Raw genomic sequence first — 23236 nt, forward strand, 5'->3', positions numbered from 1 at the left:
AGAAGATGCTACAGATGCCCCAGAAGGCCCCTAGCCAAGCAGGCTTTAGAGAAGCGGATGGTGAGGGGGTCCCTGGGGAAAGTGAGAGCTATGTGTTCCCAGGGGCAGCCTGAGGAGTCCTTGTCTATGTGGAGGAAAGGTTTGGCCACCTGTAGATCCATAGCTCCTGTGACCTCCCTCACCCTTCCTTCCTCTCAGGATCGCTCTCTGTGGAGCAGCTCCACACGAAGAAGATGACAGTGGCCTGAGAGCATTTCCCACCAAAACTATCTTTATTCACAATTTTCATACATCACTCCAAAGGTCCTGCCCACACCCACCTCCCCCACCTCCCTAACCCCCCACAATCCCAGGATCAGCTCTGGGGTGAGGAGGAGCCCCTAGGCTCCCCTGGGGGCCGCCCTGGGGGGCTCGCCCTGGAGGGCCGGCCCGGCTGTTCCCTACTGGCTGCAGTGCTTCCTCTTCTTCCTCCTCTTCCCTGTGACAAACGGGTCACGCTTTCTCTTTCTCGGCTGTGAGGGGCGAGCCAGCCCCAGAGCCAAGGCTGGCCTCGCAGAGACCCCGTGGCCAGCCCCGGGGATGGGCAGCTTCTCAGCAGCGGCTGGGCGCCCACACAGAGCCCGCTTCCTCGACTTGGGAGCAGCTGGTGGAGCTGGGCTGGGGCCTCTTCTCTGAGGGGAGGGGGCCTGGGGAGCACTCTGGGCCCCCCAACCTCCAGGGGAGGCCAGGCCTGAGGCAGGGGCAGGAGTCTGGGACAGCCCGCAAGGCGGCAGGCTCTGCGGAGAGGCCAAGAGGGAGGCCAGGCTGGGGAGCGCCTCCTCGTTCTCACTGGACGCGTCCCTGGGGCCTCGGGCCTCCGGAACAGGAGAAGCCTCTCTGAGAACAGACGCAGCCCTGGGTCCCAGTAGAGGGCCAGTGCGCCTTTGACCCTGGGGAGGGGAGGGCCGTCCGGCCCGGAATGGAGAGACCTCCTGACGTCCTCGAGAGGGAACAAAGACTTTGGGCCCGAACGGGCCAGTGTCTGCTCGGATGGGCCTATGAAGAGCCTCAAAATCAATCTCTGGTGGGCAGGCTTCATCACTGACCCCTCGATGGCGGTCTTGGTCGTGCCTCTGGGCACCTTGGCCGGCGTGGGACTCAGATGGACTTGAGCCCATTCCGGGTGCACTGTGGCTCGCGGCTGCCGGCCCACCTTCCTCCTCTTTCAAGGCCAGGAGTTGTTTCTGCACCAGCTGGTAGGAGGGAGGAGGACAGTGACGGCTCCACGCGCACGTGTGAGAGGAGGAGCACTGGGCAGTGGGACAATGGCCCTGGGGGGGAGGAGGGGACGGGTGACCCCAGGACTAGACTCCAAATACAGACACGGTGGCATTCCTGCCATCCTCCTGCACCTTATTCCCAGCTGTGTGTCCTTCCCTCCGCTCCCGGCTCCCCATCCTCTCCTTCCTATCACCCTGCGCTGCACCCACCCCAGAGAGGGCCCTTCCCCATGCCAGGCCTCCGAGGCAGGGAAGGGACGGACAGAGCCATGTGGGCCTCCTGTTCTGGGGCCCTACCTCTCCCCTGCTCACTGGGGTCCCTCCGTGCCCTGGTCTTCCTGGGTGTCCCTTGTCTCCCCTGTTCTACCTGCGATCCCTCCCTCCTCTGGCTCCCCTGGGCCACCTGGTTTCCCCTGTCCCCTGGATCACCTGGGGTCCCCCCTCCCCTGGGGTCCCCTGGCTCCCTAAGTGTCCCTCTCCCTCCCCTGGCTCACTTCTTCAGGGGTGAGTCCTTCCTCCTGCTTCAGCTCCTCAGCAAGGGCCAAGACATCCAGCTGTGGGTCCGGGGAAAACAATTCTGCCGGGAATCGAGGATGAATGGCTGCCTCCACCTCGGACAGAAAGAAGAGGCTGTGAGCATCCTTGGCCAGGAGTGGCCTGTGACACAAGAAGACCAGGAGGGAAAGTGCAAAGCAGAGACCCACCCCCACTCTCCTCCACAAGGCGGGGATGGTCAGCACACACACACACACACACACACACACACAAACATGCACATACACAGTCACACACAAAAGAGCACATATACAGATGCACATACACAGACACACAAAGGCATACACACAGACACAAACATATACACACATACATCTCCGTAAACCTCCCCTAACACCAGGCTCAGGAACAAGGAGCTGAGCTTAAGTCCCATCGGCCTGAGCAGAACCCAGATCTTGGGTGCTGAGAGTTCCATGCCCTGGCATCTTGTAGACCCCAGGCTCCAGGCCCAGCCTACCTTGGTGACAGAGTGTTCCCGGGAACGCAGCTCGTCAGTGTAGCTCAAGAGACACGGGTCCAAGTAGGTGTCGTCCTCTTCCTGCTTCAGCTCATTTCCGTCCTTTCCACATTCTGCAGGTGACTTGCCTGTGGCTGAGTGGACGGGCCCCACCAGCGCCTCCATCCTGTCCACATACTCCCTCACAGTCTCAGGGGGAATCTCCTTGGGCGCCTTGGGCTCCGGGGGCCACTGGGATCTGTGTGGCTTCGGGTGCGAGGGCTGGGCCCTGGGGCCGGACATCCTGGGAGCACAGGCTGCGGCAGAGCAGGAGGAAGGGAAGGAAGGTGAGGGACTCCCGGTCCACCTCCTGACCACCGAGCGCACGTTGGTGAGGGCATTGTTTGGGGGACGTTGATGTGGGTGTGGGAGGGGTCAGGACCATCTGAAGCCTCATGCACAGTTGGAGAGGGGAGGTTAGGGGGTCATCTAAGAGAGTCACAAGTAAGGAAGTGGGGAACCTCCAATTTTCTAGGGGTCTCCCCATCAAGCCCACTTCTTAGGCAGACTTAGTGTGGGGTCCTTTGACAGGGAGGTGTGAGAGGAGTTACAAAACTGACCAAGTCAATACCCCGTAGTGACAAAGGGCAGCTGAGACCCCACCCCCCCACCCCCCGCCTCGGTGGCTGTTTTGGTTGAAAGACCAATGCCCCTGTCTTGAAGGAAAAGGATCCACATGGGGACGGTGGCCAAGCCTAGGCCCTGTTACCTGTGCCTTCAGCTCCAGTGGGAAGCTGGGTGCCTGGCTGAAGGCGCACTTTCGGGGCTGGGGGCCCCCGAGGATCCAGCTTCGGTGGGGCTGGAGGAGGCAGGTCCTGCGCGCACTGCATCCACTGCAAATGCTGAATGTGCGTCTCCTCCTCGGCCGCAAATTCCATGAACCTGGGGGGTGACGGAGGCACAGGCCACCCTGAGAAAAAGGCCTGGGTTCTGGAGCCCAACAAAGGCAGCCAAGAATGAGGCACTGGGAGAGGATGTGCCTTGGCGCCGTCAAGGCCCTGTGAGGTGCTGTCCACAGCAGAGAGCTGCTCCTGGAAGTGATAACAAGATCTGGGACCCTTCCTGCCTCACCAGCACTGGAGGGCATTCAACAGCATAGACCCAGGTCGCTGAATTGAACCAGGTCAACGGGACACATGGCTGACCCAGGGGGCACCCTCCTCATGCCCCCCATCCCCATCCAGAACCACATGAAGGGCTGACAGCCAGAGGCTGCAACAGGCATGTGTTCCCCACAGGGGTCCTTGCCCGAATCCAGGACCCTGGGCTAGGACTGAGCCTCCTGGAACATAGACCTGGAGACAGGGCGCAGGAGAGGCTGGACGATGTGGATGCTGAGCTTAGAGGAGAGGCCTTCCCTTCCTCTGAGAGGCGCTCGTTTGTTTGCTTTTTTTCTTAAACCAAGGGGATTACCATGGAGCAAACACTGGAAGGGCCGGAGACCCTTGGGCCGACGACAGCTGGCTTCCCCAGCCTCTTCAGGGATGCCAGGGTACCCACACAGGGCACTTTTCATGAGGAGAGGTGGTCCCAAATCTATGTTAGTGGCCGCCAGCCACCCACCACTAAGGAAGCAGCAGGCTGGCGGGTGGAGCTCTTTCCCCGGCCCAGCCCATATGGCCGGAGTTGGACCCCTACTGGACACACAGCTTCACCCTGCCCCGTCCTGAGACCTTCATGTCAAGGCAAGGGTAGGTCAAAATCAGGGGAGGGCAGAGCTCCTGGTGGAGGAAGGACAGAAGTCTCAAACTCTCAAGGTGAGGGAGGGGTTTCTGGGGGACAGTAGGGCTCCTGGGCTGCGGGGACCCTGTGCTGGGTGACAGCCCTTCTCCTCTGTCCTCTCTGATGAGCACCCCCACGGCCAGACCCTGCCCTCACCCACTCGCCTCACCCTCCACGCAGCCCCTGGGCCCAGGACGCTGACTCACTTTTCCGCCCTCTCGTAGTAGATCATCCGGTCAAGGTTGCTCAAGCGCCGCCATTCCTGCACGGCCCTCCACAGTCCCTCCTCCAGCGGCATGTAGGGATTCAGGCGGGCCACGGATCGAAGCACTGGGCTGTAAGCCCTCGGGGTCAGTCTCCGGGCCCAGCCCAGCCCGCACCTGCCTGACCCCACCCGCCCATGTGGACCACACTTCACTCAACCCAGAATGACTGAGCAACAGGAGGGTGAGAGGCGGGTGTCTGGGAGGGCAAAGACAAGCCTTCCCGGCCACTGCTGTCACCGCCTCACACTCACTCAAGGATGACCATCCACTCCCAGGCTAGAGCTGGGACATTGTGCCTTGGGGAGCTCTTTTCCTCCTCAAGGCTACATTTTCATAATAAAAATCACTATCATCAATGAGGCATGGCATGTGCCAAGCAATCTGCTAACACTTCATAGATTAGCCCAAGGCGTCTTCTGCACAGTCCTCTGAGTGAAGTGTAATTGTCCCCTTTTTACGAGGGACCGGAGGTTTAGGATGGAAATGCCTGCCAGGCTCACAAGTCTAGTGGGAGAGAGCCCACGCCCTTAGGAGAGCTCTACCATCACCCTGTTCCTCGTGGAATTCTCCACAACGAAGTGGAGGCATGCATAAAGCGCCCTCCTGGGCCCTGCGCTCCTCCCCCTCCTCTGAAGTGACCTCCCCTGGCCATGTACGCTCAAGTCCTGTATGAAGGACACGGCACCACAGGAGAGTGCGGCATCTACTCCTTGGCTCCTCACCTTACACCACGACCCTCTCTGACTGCAAGTCTTCAGTCCATATTACCATGAGAATCATGGAAGAGCAAGCTGGCCAGACTCACAGGGTGGTGGGGCCAGTTGAGATAGGGCACATTTCAGTCCTGATGTCACGGACTGGCAGGCCCACCCTTGTGACCGACAATGTGCCTTCTCATAGCATGGACATCGCCCTCACACCTTCCTTCCAGTATCCCTAGAAAGCTAACGTGCGAGTCCATCCCCAGTTCCTCTTTATCTAAAAGCTCCCATAAGCTCAGGACCCCCTGAGCGTTCACTCACATGAGAAAGCAGGAAAAAGCTTCTGCATCAGGACTCAGGTGAAAGTGTCTCCGGGCCAGGGGCTTGATGTGCTGCCAACGTCGGAAGTTACTGTACTCTCTCTGGGGATTAGAGGAGCCATCGTGCGAGGCGTTGGACTGGTTGGTGGCCAGGTGGCCCTCCCTGGAAGTGCCATGTGGCCATGGCCCAGAGTTCACTGGGCGAATGATAGGGGCCAGCTGGGCAGCTGGTGGTGGAGCTTGAGGATGAAAGCCTGGGGTCCAGCCTCCCTTGCCAGCCTGACGTCCTCGAGAGGGAACAAAGACTCTGAGCACGAACGGGCCAGTGTCTGTTCGGATGGGCCTATGAAGAGCCTCAACATCAATCTCTGGTGGGCAGGCTTCATCACTGACCCCTCGATGGCGGTCTTGGTCGTGCCTCTGGGCACCTTGGCCGGCGTGGGACTCAGATGGACTTGAGCCCATTCCGGGTGCACTGTGGCTCGCGGCTGCCGGCCCACCCTTGTCCTCTTTCAAGGCCAGGAGTCGTTTCTGCACCAGCTGGTAGGAGGGAGGAGGACAGTGACGGCTCCACGCGCACGTGTGAGAGGAGGAGCACTGGGCAGTGGGACAATGGCCCTGGGGGGGAGGAGGGGACGGGTGACCCCAGGACTAGACTCCAAATACAGACACGGTGGCATTCCTGCCATCCTCCTGCACCTTATTCCCAGCTGTGTGTCCTTCCCTCCGCTCCCGGCTCCCCATCCTCTCCTTCCTATCACCCTGCGCTGCACCCACCCCAGAGAGGGCCCTTCCCCATGCCAGGCCTCCGAGGCAGGGAAGGGACGGACAGAGCCATGTGGGCCTCCTGTTCTGGGGCCCTACCTCTCCCCTGCTCACTGGGGTCCCTCCGTGCCCTGGTCTTCCTGGGTGTCCCTTGTCTCCCCTGTTCTACCTGCGATCCCTCCCTCCTCTGGCTCCCCTGGGCCACCTGGTTTCCCCTGTCCCCTGGATCACCTGGGGTCCCCCCTCCCCTGGGGTCCCCTGGCTCCCTAAGTGTCCCTCTCCCTCCCCTGGCTCACTTCTTCAGGGGTGAGTCCTTCCTCCTGCTTCAGCTCCTCAGCAAGGGCCAAGACATCCAGCTGTGGGTCCGGGGAAAACAATTCTGCCGGGAATCGAGGATGAATGGCTGCCTCCACCTCGGACAGAAAGAAGAGGCTGTGAGCATCCTTGGCCAGGAGTGGCCTGTGACACAAGAAGACCAGGAGGGAAAGTGCAAAGCAGAGACCCACCCCCACTCTCCTCCACAAGGCGGGGATGGTCAGCACACACACACACACACACACACACACACACACACAAACATGCACATACACAGTCACACACAAAAGAGCACATATACAGATGCACATACACAGACACACAAAGGCATACACACAGACACAAACATATACACACATACATCTCCGTAAACCTCCCCTAACACCAGGCTCAGGAACAAGGAGCTGAGCTTAAGTCCCATCGGCCTGAGCAGAACCCAGATCTTGGGTGCTGAGAGTTCCATGCCCTGGCATCTTGTAGACCCCAGGCTCCAGGCCCAGCCTACCTTGGTGACAGAGTGTTCCCGGGAACGCAGCTCGTCAGTGTAGCTCAAGAGACACGGGTCCAAGTAGGTGTCGTCCTCTTCCTGCTTCAGCTCATTTCCGTCCTTTCCACATTCTGCAGGTGACTTGCCTGTGGCTGAGTGGACGGGCCCCACCAGCGCCTCCATCCTGTCCACATACTCCCTCACAGTCTCAGGGGGAATCTCCTTGGGCGCCTTGGGCTCCGGGGGCCACTGGGATCTGTGTGGCTTCGGGTGCGAGGGCTGGGCCCTGGGGCCGGACATCCTGGGAGCACAGGCTGCGGCAGAGCAGGAGGAAGGGAAGGAAGGTGAGGGACTCCCGGTCCACCTCCTGACCACCGAGCGCACGTTGGTGAGGGCATTGTTTGGGGGACGTTGATGTGGGTGTGGGAGGGGTCAGGACCATCTGAAGCCTCATGCACAGTTGGAGAGGGGAGGTTAGGGGGTCATCTAAGAGAGTCACAAGTAAGGAAGTGGGGAACCTCCAATTTTCTAGGGGTCTCCCCATCAAGCCCACTTCTTAGGCAGACTTAGTGTGGGGTCCTTTGACAGGGAGGTGTGAGAGGAGTTACAAAACTGACCAAGTCAATACCCCGTAGTGACAAAGGGCAGCTGAGACCCCACCCCCCCACCCCCCGCCTCGGTGGCTGTTTTGGTTGAAAGACCAATGCCCCTGTCTTGAAGGAAAAGGATCCACATGGGGACGGTGGCCAAGCCTAGGCCCTGTTACCTGTGCCTTCAGCTCCAGTGGGAAGCTGGGTGCCTGGCTGAAGGCGCACTTTCGGGGCTGGGGGCCCCCGAGGATCCAGCTTCGGTGGGGCTGGAGGAGGCAGGTCCTGCGCGCACTGCATCCACTGCAAATGCTGAATGTGCGTCTCCTCCTCGGCCGCAAATTCCATGAACCTGGGGGGTGACGGAGGCACAGGCCACCCTGAGAAAAAGGCCTGGGTTCTGGAGCCCAACAAAGGCAGCCAAGAATGAGGCACTGGGAGAGGATGTGCCTTGGCGCCGTCAAGGCCCTGTGAGGTGCTGTCCACAGCAGAGAGCTGCTCCTGGAAGTGATAACAAGATCTGGGACCCTTCCTGCCTCACCAGCACTGGAGGGCATTCAACAGCATAGACCCAGGTCGCTGAATTGAACCAGGTCAACGGGACACATGGCTGACCCAGGGGGCACCCTCCTCATGCCCCCCATCCCCATCCAGAACCACATGAAGGGCTGACAGCCAGAGGCTGCAACAGGCATGTGTTCCCCACAGGGGTCCTTGTCCGAATCCAGGACCCTGGGCTAGGACTGAGACTCCTGGAACATAGACCTGGAGACAGGGCGCAGGAGAGGCTGGACGATGTGGATGCTGAGCTTAGAGGAGAGGCCTTCCCTTCCTCTGAGAGGCGCTCGTTTGTTTGCTTTTGTTTCTTAAACCAAGGGGATTACCATGGAGCAAACACTGGAAGGGCCGGAGACCCTTGGGCCGACGACAGCTGGCTTCCCCAGCCTCTTCAGGGATGCCAGGGTACCCACACAGGGCACTTTTCATGAGGAGAGGTGGTCCCAAATCTATGTTAGTGGCCGCCAGCCACCCACCACTAAGGAAGCAGCAGGCTGGCGGGTGGAGCTCTTTCCCCGGCCCAGCCCATATGGCCGGAGTTGGACCCCTACTGGACTCACAGCTTCACCCTGCCCTGTCCTGAGACCTTCATGTCAAGGCAAGGGTAGGTCAAAATCAGGGGAGGGCAGAGCTCCTGGTGGAGGAAGGACAGAAGTCTCAAACTCTCCAGGTGAGGGAGGGGTTTCTGGGGGACAGTAGGGCCCCTGGGCTGCGGGGACCCTGTGCTGGGTGACAGCCCTTCTCCTCTGTCCTCTCTGATGAGCACCCCCACGGCCAGACCCTGCCCTCACCCACTCGCCTCACCCTCCACGCAGCCCCTGGGCCCAGGACGCTGACTCACTTTTCCGCCCTCTCGTAGTAGATCATCCGGTCAAGGTTGCTCAAGCGCCGCCATTCCTGCACGGCCCTCCACAGTCCCTCCTCCAGCGGCATGTAGGGATTCAGGCGGGCCAGGGATCGAAGCACTGGGCTGTAAGCCCTCGGGGTCAGTCTCCGGGCCCAGCCCAGCCCCCACCTGCCTGACCCCACCCGCCCATGTGGACCACACATCACTCAACCCAGAATGACTGAGCAACAGGAGGGTGAGAGGCGGGCGTCTGGGAGGGCAAAGACAAGCCTTCCCGGCCACTGCTGTCACCGCCTCACACTCACTCAAGGATGACCATCCACTCCCAGGCTAGAGCTGGGACATTGTGCCTTGGGGAGCTCTTTTCTTCCTCAAGGCTGCATTTTCATAATAAAAGTCACCATCATCAATGAGGCATGGCATGTGCCAAGCAATCTGCTAACACTTCATAGATTAGCCCAAGGCGTCTTCTGCACAGTCCTCTGAGTGAAGTGTAATTGTCCCCTTTTTACGAGGGACCGGAGGTTTAGGATGGAAATGCCTGCCAGGCTCACAAGTCTAGTGGGAGAGAGCCCACGCCCTTAGGAGAGCTCTACCATCACCCTGTTCCTCGTGGAATTCTCCACAACGAAGTGGAGGCATGCATAAAGCGCCCTCCTGGGCCCCGCGCTCCTCCCCCTCCTCTGAAGTGACCTCCCCTGGCCATGTACGCTCAAGTCCTGTATGAAGGACACGGCACCACAGGAGAGTGCGGCATCCACTCCTTGGCTCCTCACCTTACACCACGACCCTCTCTGACTGCAAGTCTTCAGTCCATATTACCATGAGAATCATGGAAGAGCAAGCTGGCCAGACTCACAGGGTGGTGGGGCCAGTTGAGATAGGGCACATTTCAGTCCTGATGTCACGGACTGGCAGGCCCACCCATGTGACCGACAATGTGCCCTCTCATAGCATGGACATCGCCCTCACACCTTCCTTCCAGTATCCCTAGAAAGCTAACGTGCGAGTCCATCCCCAGTTCCTCTTTATCTAAAAGCTCCCATAAGCCCAGGACCCCCTGAGCGTTCACTCACATGAGAAAGCAGGAAAAAGCTTCTGCATCAGGACTCAGGTGAAAGTGTCTCCGGGCCAGGGGCTTGATGTGCTGCCAACGTAGGAAGTTACTGTACTCTCTCTGGGTGTTAGAGGAGCCATCGTGCGAGGCGTTGGACTGGTTGGTGGCCAGGCGGCCCTCCCTGGAAGTGCCATGTGGCCATGGCCCAGAGTTCACTGGGCGAATGATAGGGGCCAGCTGGGCAGCTGGTGGTGGAGCTTGAGGAGGAAAGCCTGGGGTCCAGCCTCCCTTGCCAGCCTGACTAACTCCAACAGCTGGAGCAGTCACAACGGTCCCCATCACAGGGGTTGCTATGAATACGGGGGCAGGACATGCAGCACTCCTGCTGAGGGCCCCTGGAGCGCTCCAGTTGAGGGGGGCCTGAGTAACGACAAAGGTCTGAGTCTGGGGGGCCTCCACTGTCCTCCCTTGTGACCTGACTTGGACAGTGAGGTTGCAAGCCCCAGGGGCACTGGGGCCACGGCCACCATTAGCCACCATAGGCGTCCTGGGGAAAGCTGGCAGCAGCAGGCTGCTGCCAGGAGGGAATGCTGGGGTGATGGGACGTGGCAGGTGCTGCTGCCAGGGTGGCCGGTGCTGGGCGCCAGGAATGGGTGGAGGGAAGGGCACTGCCGTGAAAGTAGACAAGGAGGCACCGGGGTTCATGGTCACATCCGTTCCCAGCACTGGCCATGCTGTGGAGGCAAAGGAAAGGAGTGAATGGAGGAGGAGAATGGGCAAGTGGGACTGAGGCTTTCTGTGGCATCAGAGTGTACATCTCCACAGGTGAGGGACACTTGGACAAGGGAAACTGTGCAGCGTGCAAATGTCTTCAAGTGATTTTCATGCCCTGACCTCCAGTGGAGAATTATTCCACTGGTGACCCCGCGCCCATCCACCAAGGTCCCTGACCCCTGTCTGCCGAGAAGAAATCGCCTCAGCAAGCACTGACTTGGAGAGCCTCCCTAAGGCACCCCCTGGCACCTAAGCCTCACAGGCTGTCTCCCAAGTTCTGGAACTGTGTGGACATCCGCTCTGTGAGAAATGCCCCTCAGCCGGCGTACTAGCAGGTAGGGACCTTCTCCAAGGTAAGTTCTAGGCACCCAAAAGCCCTTTGTGGACAGGTATTGTGTAAAATATTAGGGCCCCACCTCCTCCTCAGTCCTCCTTTTCCTGATGCTCAGTAGAAATCCCCTCTTTCTTTCCTAGCCTCACAAAACAAAACAAAATGCTGGAAAATATCTCTCTAATGGAATCCTGATACAAACCCATAACACTGGCCCAGAATGCACCTGCATCTCAGAACAACCCACAGCAGACACGTAACATGGGCCAGGTCCTGCCACCCCCTCCCCAGTGCCCAGAGTCACTGTCATCACTCAGGAGTTCTGTTCCTAGGTGGCGGGGGTGGGGGGAGTGGTGTGTGAGAAGTAGGCGCGTGTCCCTTAGATTCTGTCATTTCACAGCCAGTGATGGCTGCAGAGGATTAAACAAGGGCCAGGGAATTGTCATGTTACATTGGTCATGGGACTACAGACCGCCTGTGGTCCTTCCCCCTCCAGCTCCCAATAACGGAAAGACAATCTGAGAAGCAGGCAGAAGCCAGTTGCCATGGCGATCAAGCTGTCTGGATCACATCCCTGTTCAGGAGAACAAGGTACACACCACGGTGCACCTAATTAACCAGAACAGGTGTCATAGGACGTTTAATAATAACACAGAAGATCGTCTTCCTGCCCCTGGGCTACACTCCTTCCCCCTTTAAAAGAGGAAGCAGCCTTCACAGACATTCCACCCGAAACAACCCCACTCCACATCTGTCCCCTGTCCATGAAGGAGTGACAGGAAATATGAACAAACTCTTCCTCTCAAGGCAGCCTGAGGGTCCACCATGAGATACTGGACGAGATGAAGTAGGTCTGAAGTACTGCGATTCCACAAAAGGAAGAACAATTCAGAGCAACTCAGGAACCTGAGCCCTCTCTTGGCTGAAGTTACACGGTTGCCCATCCCCTGTTGAATCCAAAGCAACAGTTGCCTGGACTGAGAAGTGAGCTCTGGGCTGGGAGGAGTGGACGAGGTGTGGGCTGCGGCAGTTAGAGTAACCTCCTGCCTAGCTCTCGGAGAGGACACTTCACTGCAGGTGTGGCCACACACAGCCCCACTGAATAGTTTTCTCACCAAGACCATCTCTCCCCACGGCCCCCTTAGATACAGTATGCTCCTGTTCAAATCCCTTAGAAAGATATGGTGAGGCAAGCTTCAGGTGCCTCAGGAACACAAGACACGTCTAGGCTTTCCTCATGACCCTCCTTGTGTCACCACCAGGACATCACACACATCCTTACACTCACGTTTCAAAGTGGCTTGTCTCCCTTCTAGAAAGAATCAACCTGCCTGCTGCCATCCTTTCTCCATAGCCAGGGCAATTCCTCTTGATCCACCTCCAATGACCCCTCCTCCCCAGTGCAATCTCGGGTTCCTTCAGGCTCCCCAGTCTCCCCAGGTGAAATGTCCTCGTGTGTCCAGGGCTCTCTTCTCCCTCTACTTCAGTCCAACTGTGTGCCCACCGTGAAGTGTCACGTGTGAACCCGAAGGATGTGAGGGATGGCAGGGTCTCTGAGAACACACCCCCAGCCTATAGGCTTACCTCCTTCTGAAGCCATCCTGCAGGCTTGGGCACGGACTACTGCTGCCTGGTAGCCTCAATGAGAAAAGTCAAGACCAGGACCCAGAGAGTGACCTGCTTCAGCAGACGCTCAGGATCCAAGTGAAGGAGGGGCAGGTTTGAGTCATAATAGTAGAATGTGGCTGAAACATTCTGCAGTGGGGGAGGGGCAGAGGGCACGTGGGTCTGGGTAGGGTGGGGGTGGGGAGACATTCCACGAGGACTCTGGCAGGTAGGCAAGAGCCGGAAGTTCCTTCCACCTCACACAGTGGCAACACAATTGGCATGTGCCTCTTTACGCAGTTTACAGACTGTTTTTTTGATTCACGGCACCGAGGTTGGACTTGACGGTCCCTTCCTTTCACTTCTTTTTCCATCAACCTAGTTTTGTGTCCCTCAACACACTCTGCTTCCTACCTGGCTCTTGACTTACTTCAACAGAGACTAGACTTTCTGAACAAAATTCAGAACTGTTAGTCTGATAAACACTTGGGTATTTATGGCCACATGGAACTGAGTATTTGAAATTAGGATTGTCTCAGCAGATCCAGTGTCTTTGACTGCTGTATGTACATCACTCCTAAGGGAGTGGTCCTTGTGCTCCAACCAACATCCAGCAGGACCAGCCTTACTAATGATCCTTTGTGCTGGAAAGCCCCCGTCCATCAAAAAACCGTCATGCAGCCCCCATGTCCAAGACATTCACTAAATGTCTTTCTCATAGTATTCCATGGTTGTAAAAGATTTAGTTTTTTACCTTTTAAATGATTTTAGTATAATATTTTAAGCGAGCAACACCGTCTCATGGTTCAAAATTAAATTGTGCAAAATGGAATATGCAGTGGCGAGTCCTCCTCCCACCTCTTTCCCCTGTCAACCCAATCCTCTTTCCCGGAGGAAACCAGTGTTATCTCTTTCACTAAAATCTTCCCAGAGATACGTCATGCAACTAAAAACGAAGGCAATCTGTTTTCAGTTTTTAAAATGCCTTCATTTTTTTTATGGATGAAAATTCATATATGTTCCAATATATCTGAGGATATTTCCAATGATTGTCTTTGTACGGGTATCGTGGCTCCTCTGTTTCTGCACTAGATTCCTAGAACAAGACTTTCTAGTCTCTTAAATTTCAAAGCACTGAAAGAATAGGGTGGCTCGATCTAGTAAAGAAAAGTAACAAATGCCTAACTGAATTTGACTTTTGAATTTCACATAAACAATGAATTCATTTTTAGTACAACTTTGTCCCATGCAACATTTTGGACATAGTTTTACGCAAATTCTTTCCCTGTTTATCTGAAATTTACATTTAACTCGAAATCTGTATTTTATCTGGCAACACTACCAAAAAATCAGAACATACTAAGCTATTATCAGTTACTCATCCTCATGAGAAAGAGAACTTGGAGTGATGAGACTCAAGTGTGCACCTTGGCTCCAACAGAAAACACAACTGTAAACATACACAAAATCTGCAGGCTCTTTGGATGAAATGGATTTGGAAGAGCCATCATATAGCACTGAACATCTTGGCTTAGTAGGGGTAAGGACAGAAGTAAGGAACAAGAAGGCAGAAAATCTTCTTCTCTTTCCTTATGTTAAAGGGACTAAACATCCTAGAGCCCTGGTTTTTCTAGGTGTTAAAAGTCCACTACCCATGAGATGGATGTGCACCTTGACACAATGCCAAGACTTTATCCACCAGTGTCCAATCCCCATTCAGACAAGCCCACTTCCATCTAAATCCTAGCCTGCAAGCCCTGCTTACAAGTTTGTTAATTTCCTGTCTGCATTACATACACTTGCTCTTTACAATCTCGGCTCATCGTTGCATATGGCCCCATCTGCATGGGAATCATGGTAGCATTCCTTTTACAAAACTTGTTTGATTATTATTTTCATATTGAGAATCCATGTCAGTCAGTTAACCACTATCAAAATGATATGAAAGAGTATTTGTGGTTTGTGTTGTGAGAAGAGGGGACTGTTAGGAAACTTGTCAAGGGAGATGAAGGCTGAAAACCTCAGAGGATGGCAACCAAATCTCTTGCGAGACGAGATTCTCTCACTGCTGTAGCTGCAGTAGAACTCCAACTGATTGTGGGGTGTTGGGGAAGGGAACAGAGGTTTCGAAGGACTGTTCCACAGTGTGAAAAAGACTCCTGTTGGTGTTTAAGAAGTTCCTTGCCCCTTGTCAGGAAAAACTGACTCAGAAGAAGATGAGAAGATAAGGTGAGAATATTTCAAGCAACATCATGGTGAACTTTATATCTAAAGAAACTCCTGTCGGGGACTGAAAAAAATAAACAGTTTGGAAATATCGCTCAGTACAGGAGCTTTTACAATGAAGGAAAACTCATATGATTTTCAACCAATAACTTCATACTAGAGGGATGGTGAGGCAAAATATTGTACCCAGGCACTTGAGAAAGGCAGGCTTCCTTGTTGCTTCCTCCCTTTGTCCAGTCATTCAACCAATTATTTACAAGATTCTCACTCATAATTCTGATACAGTATTTGAAGGACTCTTCTCAAGGCCACTGATACAAAAATTGCACTGTGTAAAAATTAGCCAGTCCCAATTCTGCAATCACTTTTGTAATACTTCAAAATCCTACACCCCAGGGACAGAGATAATCAAATTAGCCCAAATGTAATTTGGGAAGAGCAGTCACAGAAGGGAGTATCTAAAAGTCCTTTGGATCATGATCTCTGACTATTCCTGCACAGAGGCTGCGCGCAGGCATTGACTACTGAGAAAAAACAACTCTGGACATGCATCACAAGCCTCAGAAGACAGTTCATCTTCCACTCAATCACGAAACATTAAAGAAACGAAGAGATACCATGTTTGTGTCTTGTGGAGTTTTCAAGTCTGTGCACTTGGAGGCGCTTAGTGCTGTTAGATGTGAGGGGTCTTCAGGGGCATCCTGTTGAGTGAGAAATGCTCTAATCTTGCAATTGACCAGAAAGAGGATCTGATGATTGAAGTTTCTTTGGGAAGTATTACAAAGTCAGGTCAGTAAATTGATCCCGCTACTATTTTTGTTGTTGTTGTTGTTTTTAATGCCAACTGAAAGTCTGCAAGATATTACAAAAAAGGAGGGAGGGAAAGGAAAATTCTTCCCATACTACCTCCTGTGTTGAAAATGGCCCAGATTGTCCACTCTCTCTCAAAGTTATTAAAAAAAAAAAAAAAGTACAAAGGAAACACCTGTGAATCAACATTTATTGAAAAACCTCCATGTATTAAATACACTGAGAAAAAATATTCTAGTAGAGTAAATGCGTTTGGAAAAACTCTAGGAACGGAGTCAGGAGACAGTATCTTAAGAGTGTTTCCCAGGTCTGAATTCTTTGCTAGAATCGTTCTTTAACGGAAACTTCAGGCTTGCTAGGAAAAAGGACCTACTGTTTTTTGAAAGGCATAAAGAAGAACCAAGGAACTGCAGTCCAAAGGGCATGAAAGCACTTGCCCCAATTTGAGGCTACTGTGCTTAGAGCGGAGCTCTCCAGAACTCTTTGTAGCTAAGTGCATGGGTTTCACGTGTGCAATAGAAAAATCACGAGTGCACATCTCACAAGAGCTGGTTTTAAGAAGAGACCAGCACGAAAGTTCCCGGCGAGGAGCGTCGCCAGAGACGCTCCGCAGCGTGCCCGACACTCCACCTCTCTCCTCTCTGGCAGAGAGCTGCAGGACCAGATGCCCGCGTGCCCCGCGCCTGCACGCCTGCGCACGCCCACTGGGGCGGGGCTCTCGGGCACGCGGACCGCCGTCCTCCCACGGCTCCTGGCGTCTGTTGGGGCAGTTCTTCTTCTTCTTCTCCGGAAGAGAGGAGCGCATGCGCGAGCGCGGAGGGTGGGGCCCCAACGGCCGTCCGGCGGGGGCGGGGCCTGTCATGGCGGCCTCGAGAGTCAATTCCAGGAACCCTGAGGTAAGGGGTACGGGGACTTTTCACCCCTCAGGTGTCACCGCTCTGCGCTGGTGTTCACCCTGTGGGTTGTTTGTGCCCTTGTCCGTGTAAGGAGACTCCCCACAATGTGGATTCACGCCCCCATAGAGCTCGATTCCCTTGAGGGGTTTACCCCAGGGTTATTGGCACCACTGGGGAGCCGGCTGCATGAAGGGTTCAGTGATTGCGGGGCCTACAGTCGGGGGGAAATAGTGTGTGTGAGCTATTAAACAGGTGCCCAGGTGCTGTTCTAGGCTGCGCGTTCTGAAGAGTACAAAAGCTAGAGGGACGTTCTTGCGAGTTGAAAACCCTCATCTGGTTCCAAAGGTGTAGCTCAGGTGATTGGAAAATGAGGGAAGATCGAAGGAACACACCCATGGTTTCACTAGTGTCTTCCTTCTTATCATAAAAACATCAATCACCACTTATGTCCAAACTGCATTCTTTTGTCAGTGATGGGAGCAACTTTGCTGAATGTGGTAATAAACATGTATTTGTAGTCTGATGTCAAATCATGATTGATTTGCAAGCATAGATGGGGTCTGTACATATTTAATTGGTTGGTGGGAATCTGATATGTAGTCAAATGTGTGGGTTGGTTTTGTCTGTGGATGTTTGTGTCTGAAGGGAGGTCATGCCTGTGTTTTTGTGAGAGTGTGTAAGAGTGAGTGTTGTACTTGGAGGGTGTTGAGATGTGACGCAGGCATACTCAAGGAGTTGGTGGTTAGGTGTTTGTAATTAGGTGTTTGGGGAATATGTTTACATGTGTTTTTTTCACCCATGAATTTGGGGATTTATGTGTGTCTAATGGTGGATTTGGAAGGATTATCTGCATATGCGTAAGGGCAATGTCAGGAAAAGTAGTGGTGTATATTACTTTGGGTGTCCAGTCTGTTTATTTTGTATATTTGGGAAATGTAGGATGATCATTTGTGTATTCAGGGCATGTTGTATGGTTATGGGGTGTTTGTGTGTGTGCATTTTCAGGAGCTGTCTATGTATATTTGGATGTGTAGAGGGCAAGTCTGTGACTATTTTATGGGACAGGTGGATGTTGTATATGTAGGTATGTTGTGTTTGTATGATTCTGTATTCTGCAAGATGGCAGAGTTAATTGTGTGTGAGAGGTTGGGAATGTGGGGTTATGTATATGCCAGTAGTGTGGTACTGTATGTGTATTTGGAACAAAGGGCATATAGGATGATATTATTGCATATTTGTAGTGTTCTGGGTAATTGTGGTTGCATTTGGGACTTGTGGAGAGTTATGTGTTAAATGAGTTTGTGTGTGTATTCAAGGGGCATGGCCACTTGGAGGAATATTTGCTGAGGCTGTGCATTTGTAATTTTCAGTAGGAGCCTCTGAAGCTTATGTATTTTGGGAAGTGAGTATATGTGTATCTGATAAAGAGGTGGGGTTCTATGTTTCTACAGGGAAGTTGGACAATTGCATTTCTATGTATTAGAAATATGTGATACGGGTATTTGTTAGTACTTGCATATGTGTGAGCTGGCTCCTAATAGCTAGGGATAATTTGATATATGGGAGTTGTTTCATAAATGGTTTGCTGGAGACACTTCCATGTATCTTACTTGTGTATTCTAATCTGTGTGTGTGTCCATCATCAGGTTCATGCATTATCAAAGTTTGTTCATAAGGTATGGAGTTGTTAGGAGTATTCAAAGTGTATTTCTTTGGAGAATGCTAGGGTGTTTATACATGTGTTTGGTAGGAGTAAGAGGTGGTCTGTCTATATATTCGGGGTGAGGGTAGAAATATATATATATAAACACCCCCCCACACATATACAGTTGATATGTTGGGGTGGTGGTGGGGAGCTTGTATTCTGGAGAGGTAGCATAATGTCTAGTGTTTGGGAGGGGATCTGTATGCTCAGGGCTTGGGAATATTTGCATGTGTGTGTCCATAGGTGTGTGAGAATTGTGTATGTATATTAGTAAGACTGCAGAGGTTGTCGGTGTTTTTCTGTTTTGAGTGTGTCTGAGCATTTGGGGTGTATACTCATGAGTAGTTTGTGGGTGTGTGTATTTGTGATTTGTGAGTATATCAGGAGGCTTAGAGTCCTCTATGTGTCTATTTCCAAATGTAATGCCTGAAGAATTTAGTGGTGTTGCTTGTATGTGTGTTCTCAGTATTAGTGAGGTGGACTTATATGTACAGTTGACCCTTGAACAACACACATTTGAACCACACGGGTCCACTTCTAGTGGATTTTTTTTCCAGTAAATACTACAGGACTACTACACGATCCATGGATGCAGAACCACTGCATGGAGGGTTGGCGCCCTAACCCCCAAGCTGTTCAAGGGTCAGCTGTATTTGATAAGAATAGGTTATTTGTGGCTGTGTGTGTTTTTGAGTTCCTGGGGCTTCTGGGGTATGTATTCTGGGGGATGTGAGAGTTTAGTTTGTGTGTTTGGAAAGAGTAGATGGTGTAGGTTATGTGTGTGTGCAGGAATCCTGGAGTATATGTATTTTAGGGCTGTGGGATTGCATATGGGTCTTTTTTGGGTTGCACATGAGACAGTTGTGTACTTGGTGAGCCTGTGTATTTAGGTACTCAGTGTGTACTTCTGGATGGCATATTGGTTGCACGTGTTTGTTTTCAGGCCCATGTTGTGTTTGTATATATAGTTGTGAGAGTGGAATGTGAATATTCAGGGTGAGTAAGGTTTTGTCTGTAAAAATTTAGGTAGTAAGAGGTAGTCTGTTTGTGTATTTATTCAGGGTGAGGGTAGAAATGTACGTGTGTGTTCAGGATATATATATATATATATATATATATATGTATATGTATATGTACAAACACATATGTGTATGTGGTATCCTTTTGGTTATATATCTGTGATGGGAGTTGAGGGTTCTACTTGGGGTGTAAGTGGATTGTGTGCACAAATTCATAGGAAAAGGTATGGGATGTGCTGGAACTGGTTCATACTATCCTGGGATAGTCAATGGTGCATATCTCTTCCCAGCTCTGTGTTCAGTGATGTCAGGTGGGTAGCTTGAAATTGGTCATGCTGGGAATATTTATACCACGTAGATAGCATAGGTGAAGTCTTTCCCACCTTTCTCGGAGAGTTTTTTAGCACTTACCAGCACACCACTGATGTGCGTGTTTGGATGTATGTATGTATGAAGCAAGAATATTTGGGCATCGGTGGGTACGTATGGGACACCCATGTGAATTGTGAGTGGGGCATCTGGGGCTATGGGCCCCTGTATATGTGCATTGACCCTGGTAATCGTGAATCATTGCATTGCTGCTATCAGGTTGGTCTGTTCTTTAGGGCCAAAGAATCCCCATAAATGTTGTTGATTCCCAGTAGAAATCATGCAGATGGATACAGGGGTGTCTGTACCTTAGGCAGGTGGACACTCCTTCAGCATTTGGGTGGTCCTAGCATCTGGGTCCCTAGAAGGGGGGGCCTGGAGGACAGATGGCCATGCAGAGCAGAACCTTCACAGGTGTGTTGTTGGCGTGACAGGCAGCAGTCAGAAAGTCACGGGGCTTCCTGGATAGGAGGTCAGATGACCAAGGGCTCTCCCAGGAAAATACCCTGAGAATCAGTTGGACAGCTACAGGCGTTACTGGCTCTTCTGGGGCACAGCTGACGTGCAAGGACACCCTCCACATGGGGTCCAGAGCCACGTGTCCCTGAGCCCAACTGCCCCAGGGTGGTGGGAAGTGTTGCGTTTCAGGCTGGTCAACTGTATCACTAGGTCTCAACCAACCTGTCTCCATGGAAACCTAAGTCCTCAGGGATAGGCAGGACCTCTAGGGATCAGTGAGCTGACAAGGACAGAGGTGAGGAGGCTTTGTCCCTGAGGGAGAGTTGGGGACTGAGACCTGGAGAGCCTGGGGAGTCCCATTCTGAGGAGATATGGCTCTGATGTTCCCAAACTCTTTAGACATATTCTCTGTTCTTTTCTGAAGGCTCATGATGCTTCTAGCAGTGGGAAGCTTATCTGTTTCATGTTTCTCTGATAGGATGAACTGACCCTTTTATTCACTATTCCACATCGAGCTGCAAACCCATCAGATGGAACCATGTGATCATTGTGGCCACCAGCTGACCCCACAGTCACCTTATGCCTCCCTTGGACCCACCCAGGAATTTCTGAGCCTTCTTTATGGTGAGTCTTGTGGCCTTTTCTCCCTCATTGTGAATCCTCCTGCCAATAAAACATGCTGTGAATGTTAACAAAAGGAAACCTCAACTAGAATTGGAGTCTGGAAGGCCCGTAGAGGGAGCTCTCATGCCGTGTCACTCATCATCAATTACCCCAACAGGAAGAGGTCATTTACTGACCCCAAACAGGAAGTGCAACCACTTTACTACCCCAGCTGGAGGAGGGAAGACTTCCTTCCTGGCCAGCAACAAGAAATAGAAAATAGAAATAGCTAATAGAAAATTCCACAGTTCAGCCAATGAGAAGCCATTGTCACCTGAAGTTTCACTTTCCTCCAGTGAACTTTCATTTTTTCCCTTGATGATGACTTTCTTTCCTTGTCCCACCCTCTTTACTTTAAAAGCCTTCTGGGACTTTCCTGGTGGTCCAGGGGCTAAGACTCTGCTCTTCCAATGCACGGGGCATGGGTTCGATCCCTGGTCGGGGAACTAAGATTTCCACATGCCATGTGGCGTGGCCAAAAAACAAAAAGCCTTCCATGTTGTGTAACCCGTTGGAATATCTCCCTTTCTATCAGATGAGATGCTGCCTGATTCATGAATCGTTTAATAAAGCCAATTTATTCAAAATTCAAAGTAAATCTTCAAATTTACTCAGTTAAATCTTGTTTTTTAATACATTGGTGGCATTCAGAGGTGGCCACTAACAGTTGAATATGTATCCCTCCAGAAATGTTCTGTATAAAAATATGTATGTGCACTTTTCTAAAATCCACTCTTATGATTCCTCTTGCTAACAGGATGATTTTATGATTAAATGCTTATCTTTTTAAAAGGAAAAAGATAAATATATTGGTGGCAGTGATGGGATCTGAAGCAAATTTCTGATAACATTTGGGACAAGGAGAAACAGGTGTGGTGCCCACAACTCCTATGAGTTCACTGTCTTTCTTGCCATTCCTGAAGGTTGTTGGTAAGCTCCTCTTGGTTTGAGCTCCATTCTCTTTGATTGAGTTTGTGCTCACAATCTAATTGGCTTTCCTTTACAGGGCAGGTCAGTTTGGCTGGTAGAGGATTCTCCCTGAGGCCAAACCCCTAGCCTTTCAGATGGAAATTCCCAGGACACAGTAACATCTCTTGGTTATTGCCAGTATATTTTTGAGTGGTAAAGCCTAGCCCCTAATTTTGTTCCCTGGATTCCACATTGGGCACTGCTGGCAGTGTAGTCTGCACTTCCCCATCTGTTTGGCATCAGCCCTCAGTTTCCATGCTTGGAACTGTTGGTGGCGGCTATTGTTCTCCATTTTGTTAGGCATCAGTTTGCAGTCCCCATTCCTTGGGATTTGCTGGTTGGATCTTTTTCCTCAGTCCAGGGATCCCTGGGAATTGGTGGTGGTGCATACCAGGCCTTCTTTTGGCCAGGACATAGTAACATCTCTTTGTTACTGCTGATATATTAAGGCGCAGTTCTTTTGTGTGTTCTTTTGGGTTGACAAAGGCTAGCTAAGGAAATGAGATCCTTTATCACCAAAGAGTTGAGAATGCCAGCTTCTGGCACACCTGCTTATTTTATTTTTGAGAACTACGGTCCTGGAGGCTGTAGATATTTAGAAAGATGGCAAAATTATACTAATATTGATCTAGAATTACAATGGTCATTGTGGGGAATGTTCCAGTTAGACAAGATTGTTCATTTGAGGAAAACACTGGAGAGCAAGGGTTCCCAAATTGGACAGGGAGAATGAGATGCCTGCTTTAATTGGTATGTAAAAGTTTACAGAAGGTTTCAAGATTCCAAAATAGCTTCGTTTAGAGACTTAGAACAAAAAGCTAATGAAAAATTAAAGAGAAAAGGTACCTGAAACAAAAGACCATAGGACGGATGTGACTGCAGATTTAACTCCTACTGTCCCCCCCTTTCCTTTTTCACCTGAGTACTCTTGTTTTACTCATTTTCTGTCTGAAATACTTTTCTATTCCCAAGAGTATATTTAACAATTGCCATTTAAAGTAAAACTAGCTGAGGTTGCAGGTGAGCCCCCTCAGGTTTCCTTTACCCCTTGGTCAAAGACTGAACTGAGAGCTATAGTCAAAGAATTCTCTAAACCTAGGGAGGAACTCCCAACATTTTTTGAAGAATTTAGAGTCACTGTCACGGCCTATGTCCCCAAACTGCTAGATCTTTATCCGCTTGTACACATGTTGGTAGGACTGGGGGAAGCCCCAGAATGGACGCGGGAAGCAAAATGACATAATCCCTAGGATGATATTCAAGATCCTCAACCTAAAAAGGCTTGCAGAATAACAACTAACCTTTTATAAGCTATTCCTAAAATCTTCCCTGCTCACACTTGGTCTATTATTAATTGGCCTAATAATGATTGGCCTGTTATTCACTCATACAAACAAAAGAGGGGTGAATCTGTGGAAGACTTTAGAGCCAGTTTGTAGGCTCTCTTTTTACGGCATTTGGGGTTGCAAGCAATA

General features: G+C 51.9%; 1 protein-coding gene across 1 annotated transcript; it reads right to left on the bottom strand.

Moving 5' to 3' along the window:
• Positions 1 to 365: 365 nt before the first annotated feature.
• Positions 366 to 16486, bottom strand: LOC309633812 (NUT family member 2G-like; the record flags this gene model as incomplete). The annotated part of the gene is made up of 5 exons (XM_082403058.1): positions 366 to 1232; positions 1754 to 1870; positions 8890 to 9001; positions 9955 to 10669; positions 16225 to 16486. The coding sequence occupies 5 exons, from the start codon at positions 16484 to 16486 to the stop codon at positions 441 to 443; spliced, it is 1998 nt and encodes a 665-aa protein (XP_082259184.1). The 3' UTR covers positions 366 to 440.
• Between the last annotated feature and the right edge of the window lie 6750 nt (positions 16487 to 23236).

Source organism: Balaenoptera borealis (assembly GCF_965194805.1).
Source record: "Balaenoptera borealis genome assembly, chromosome: 8".
NCBI classification, from domain to species: Eukaryota; Metazoa; Chordata; class Mammalia; order Artiodactyla; family Balaenopteridae; genus Balaenoptera; species Balaenoptera borealis.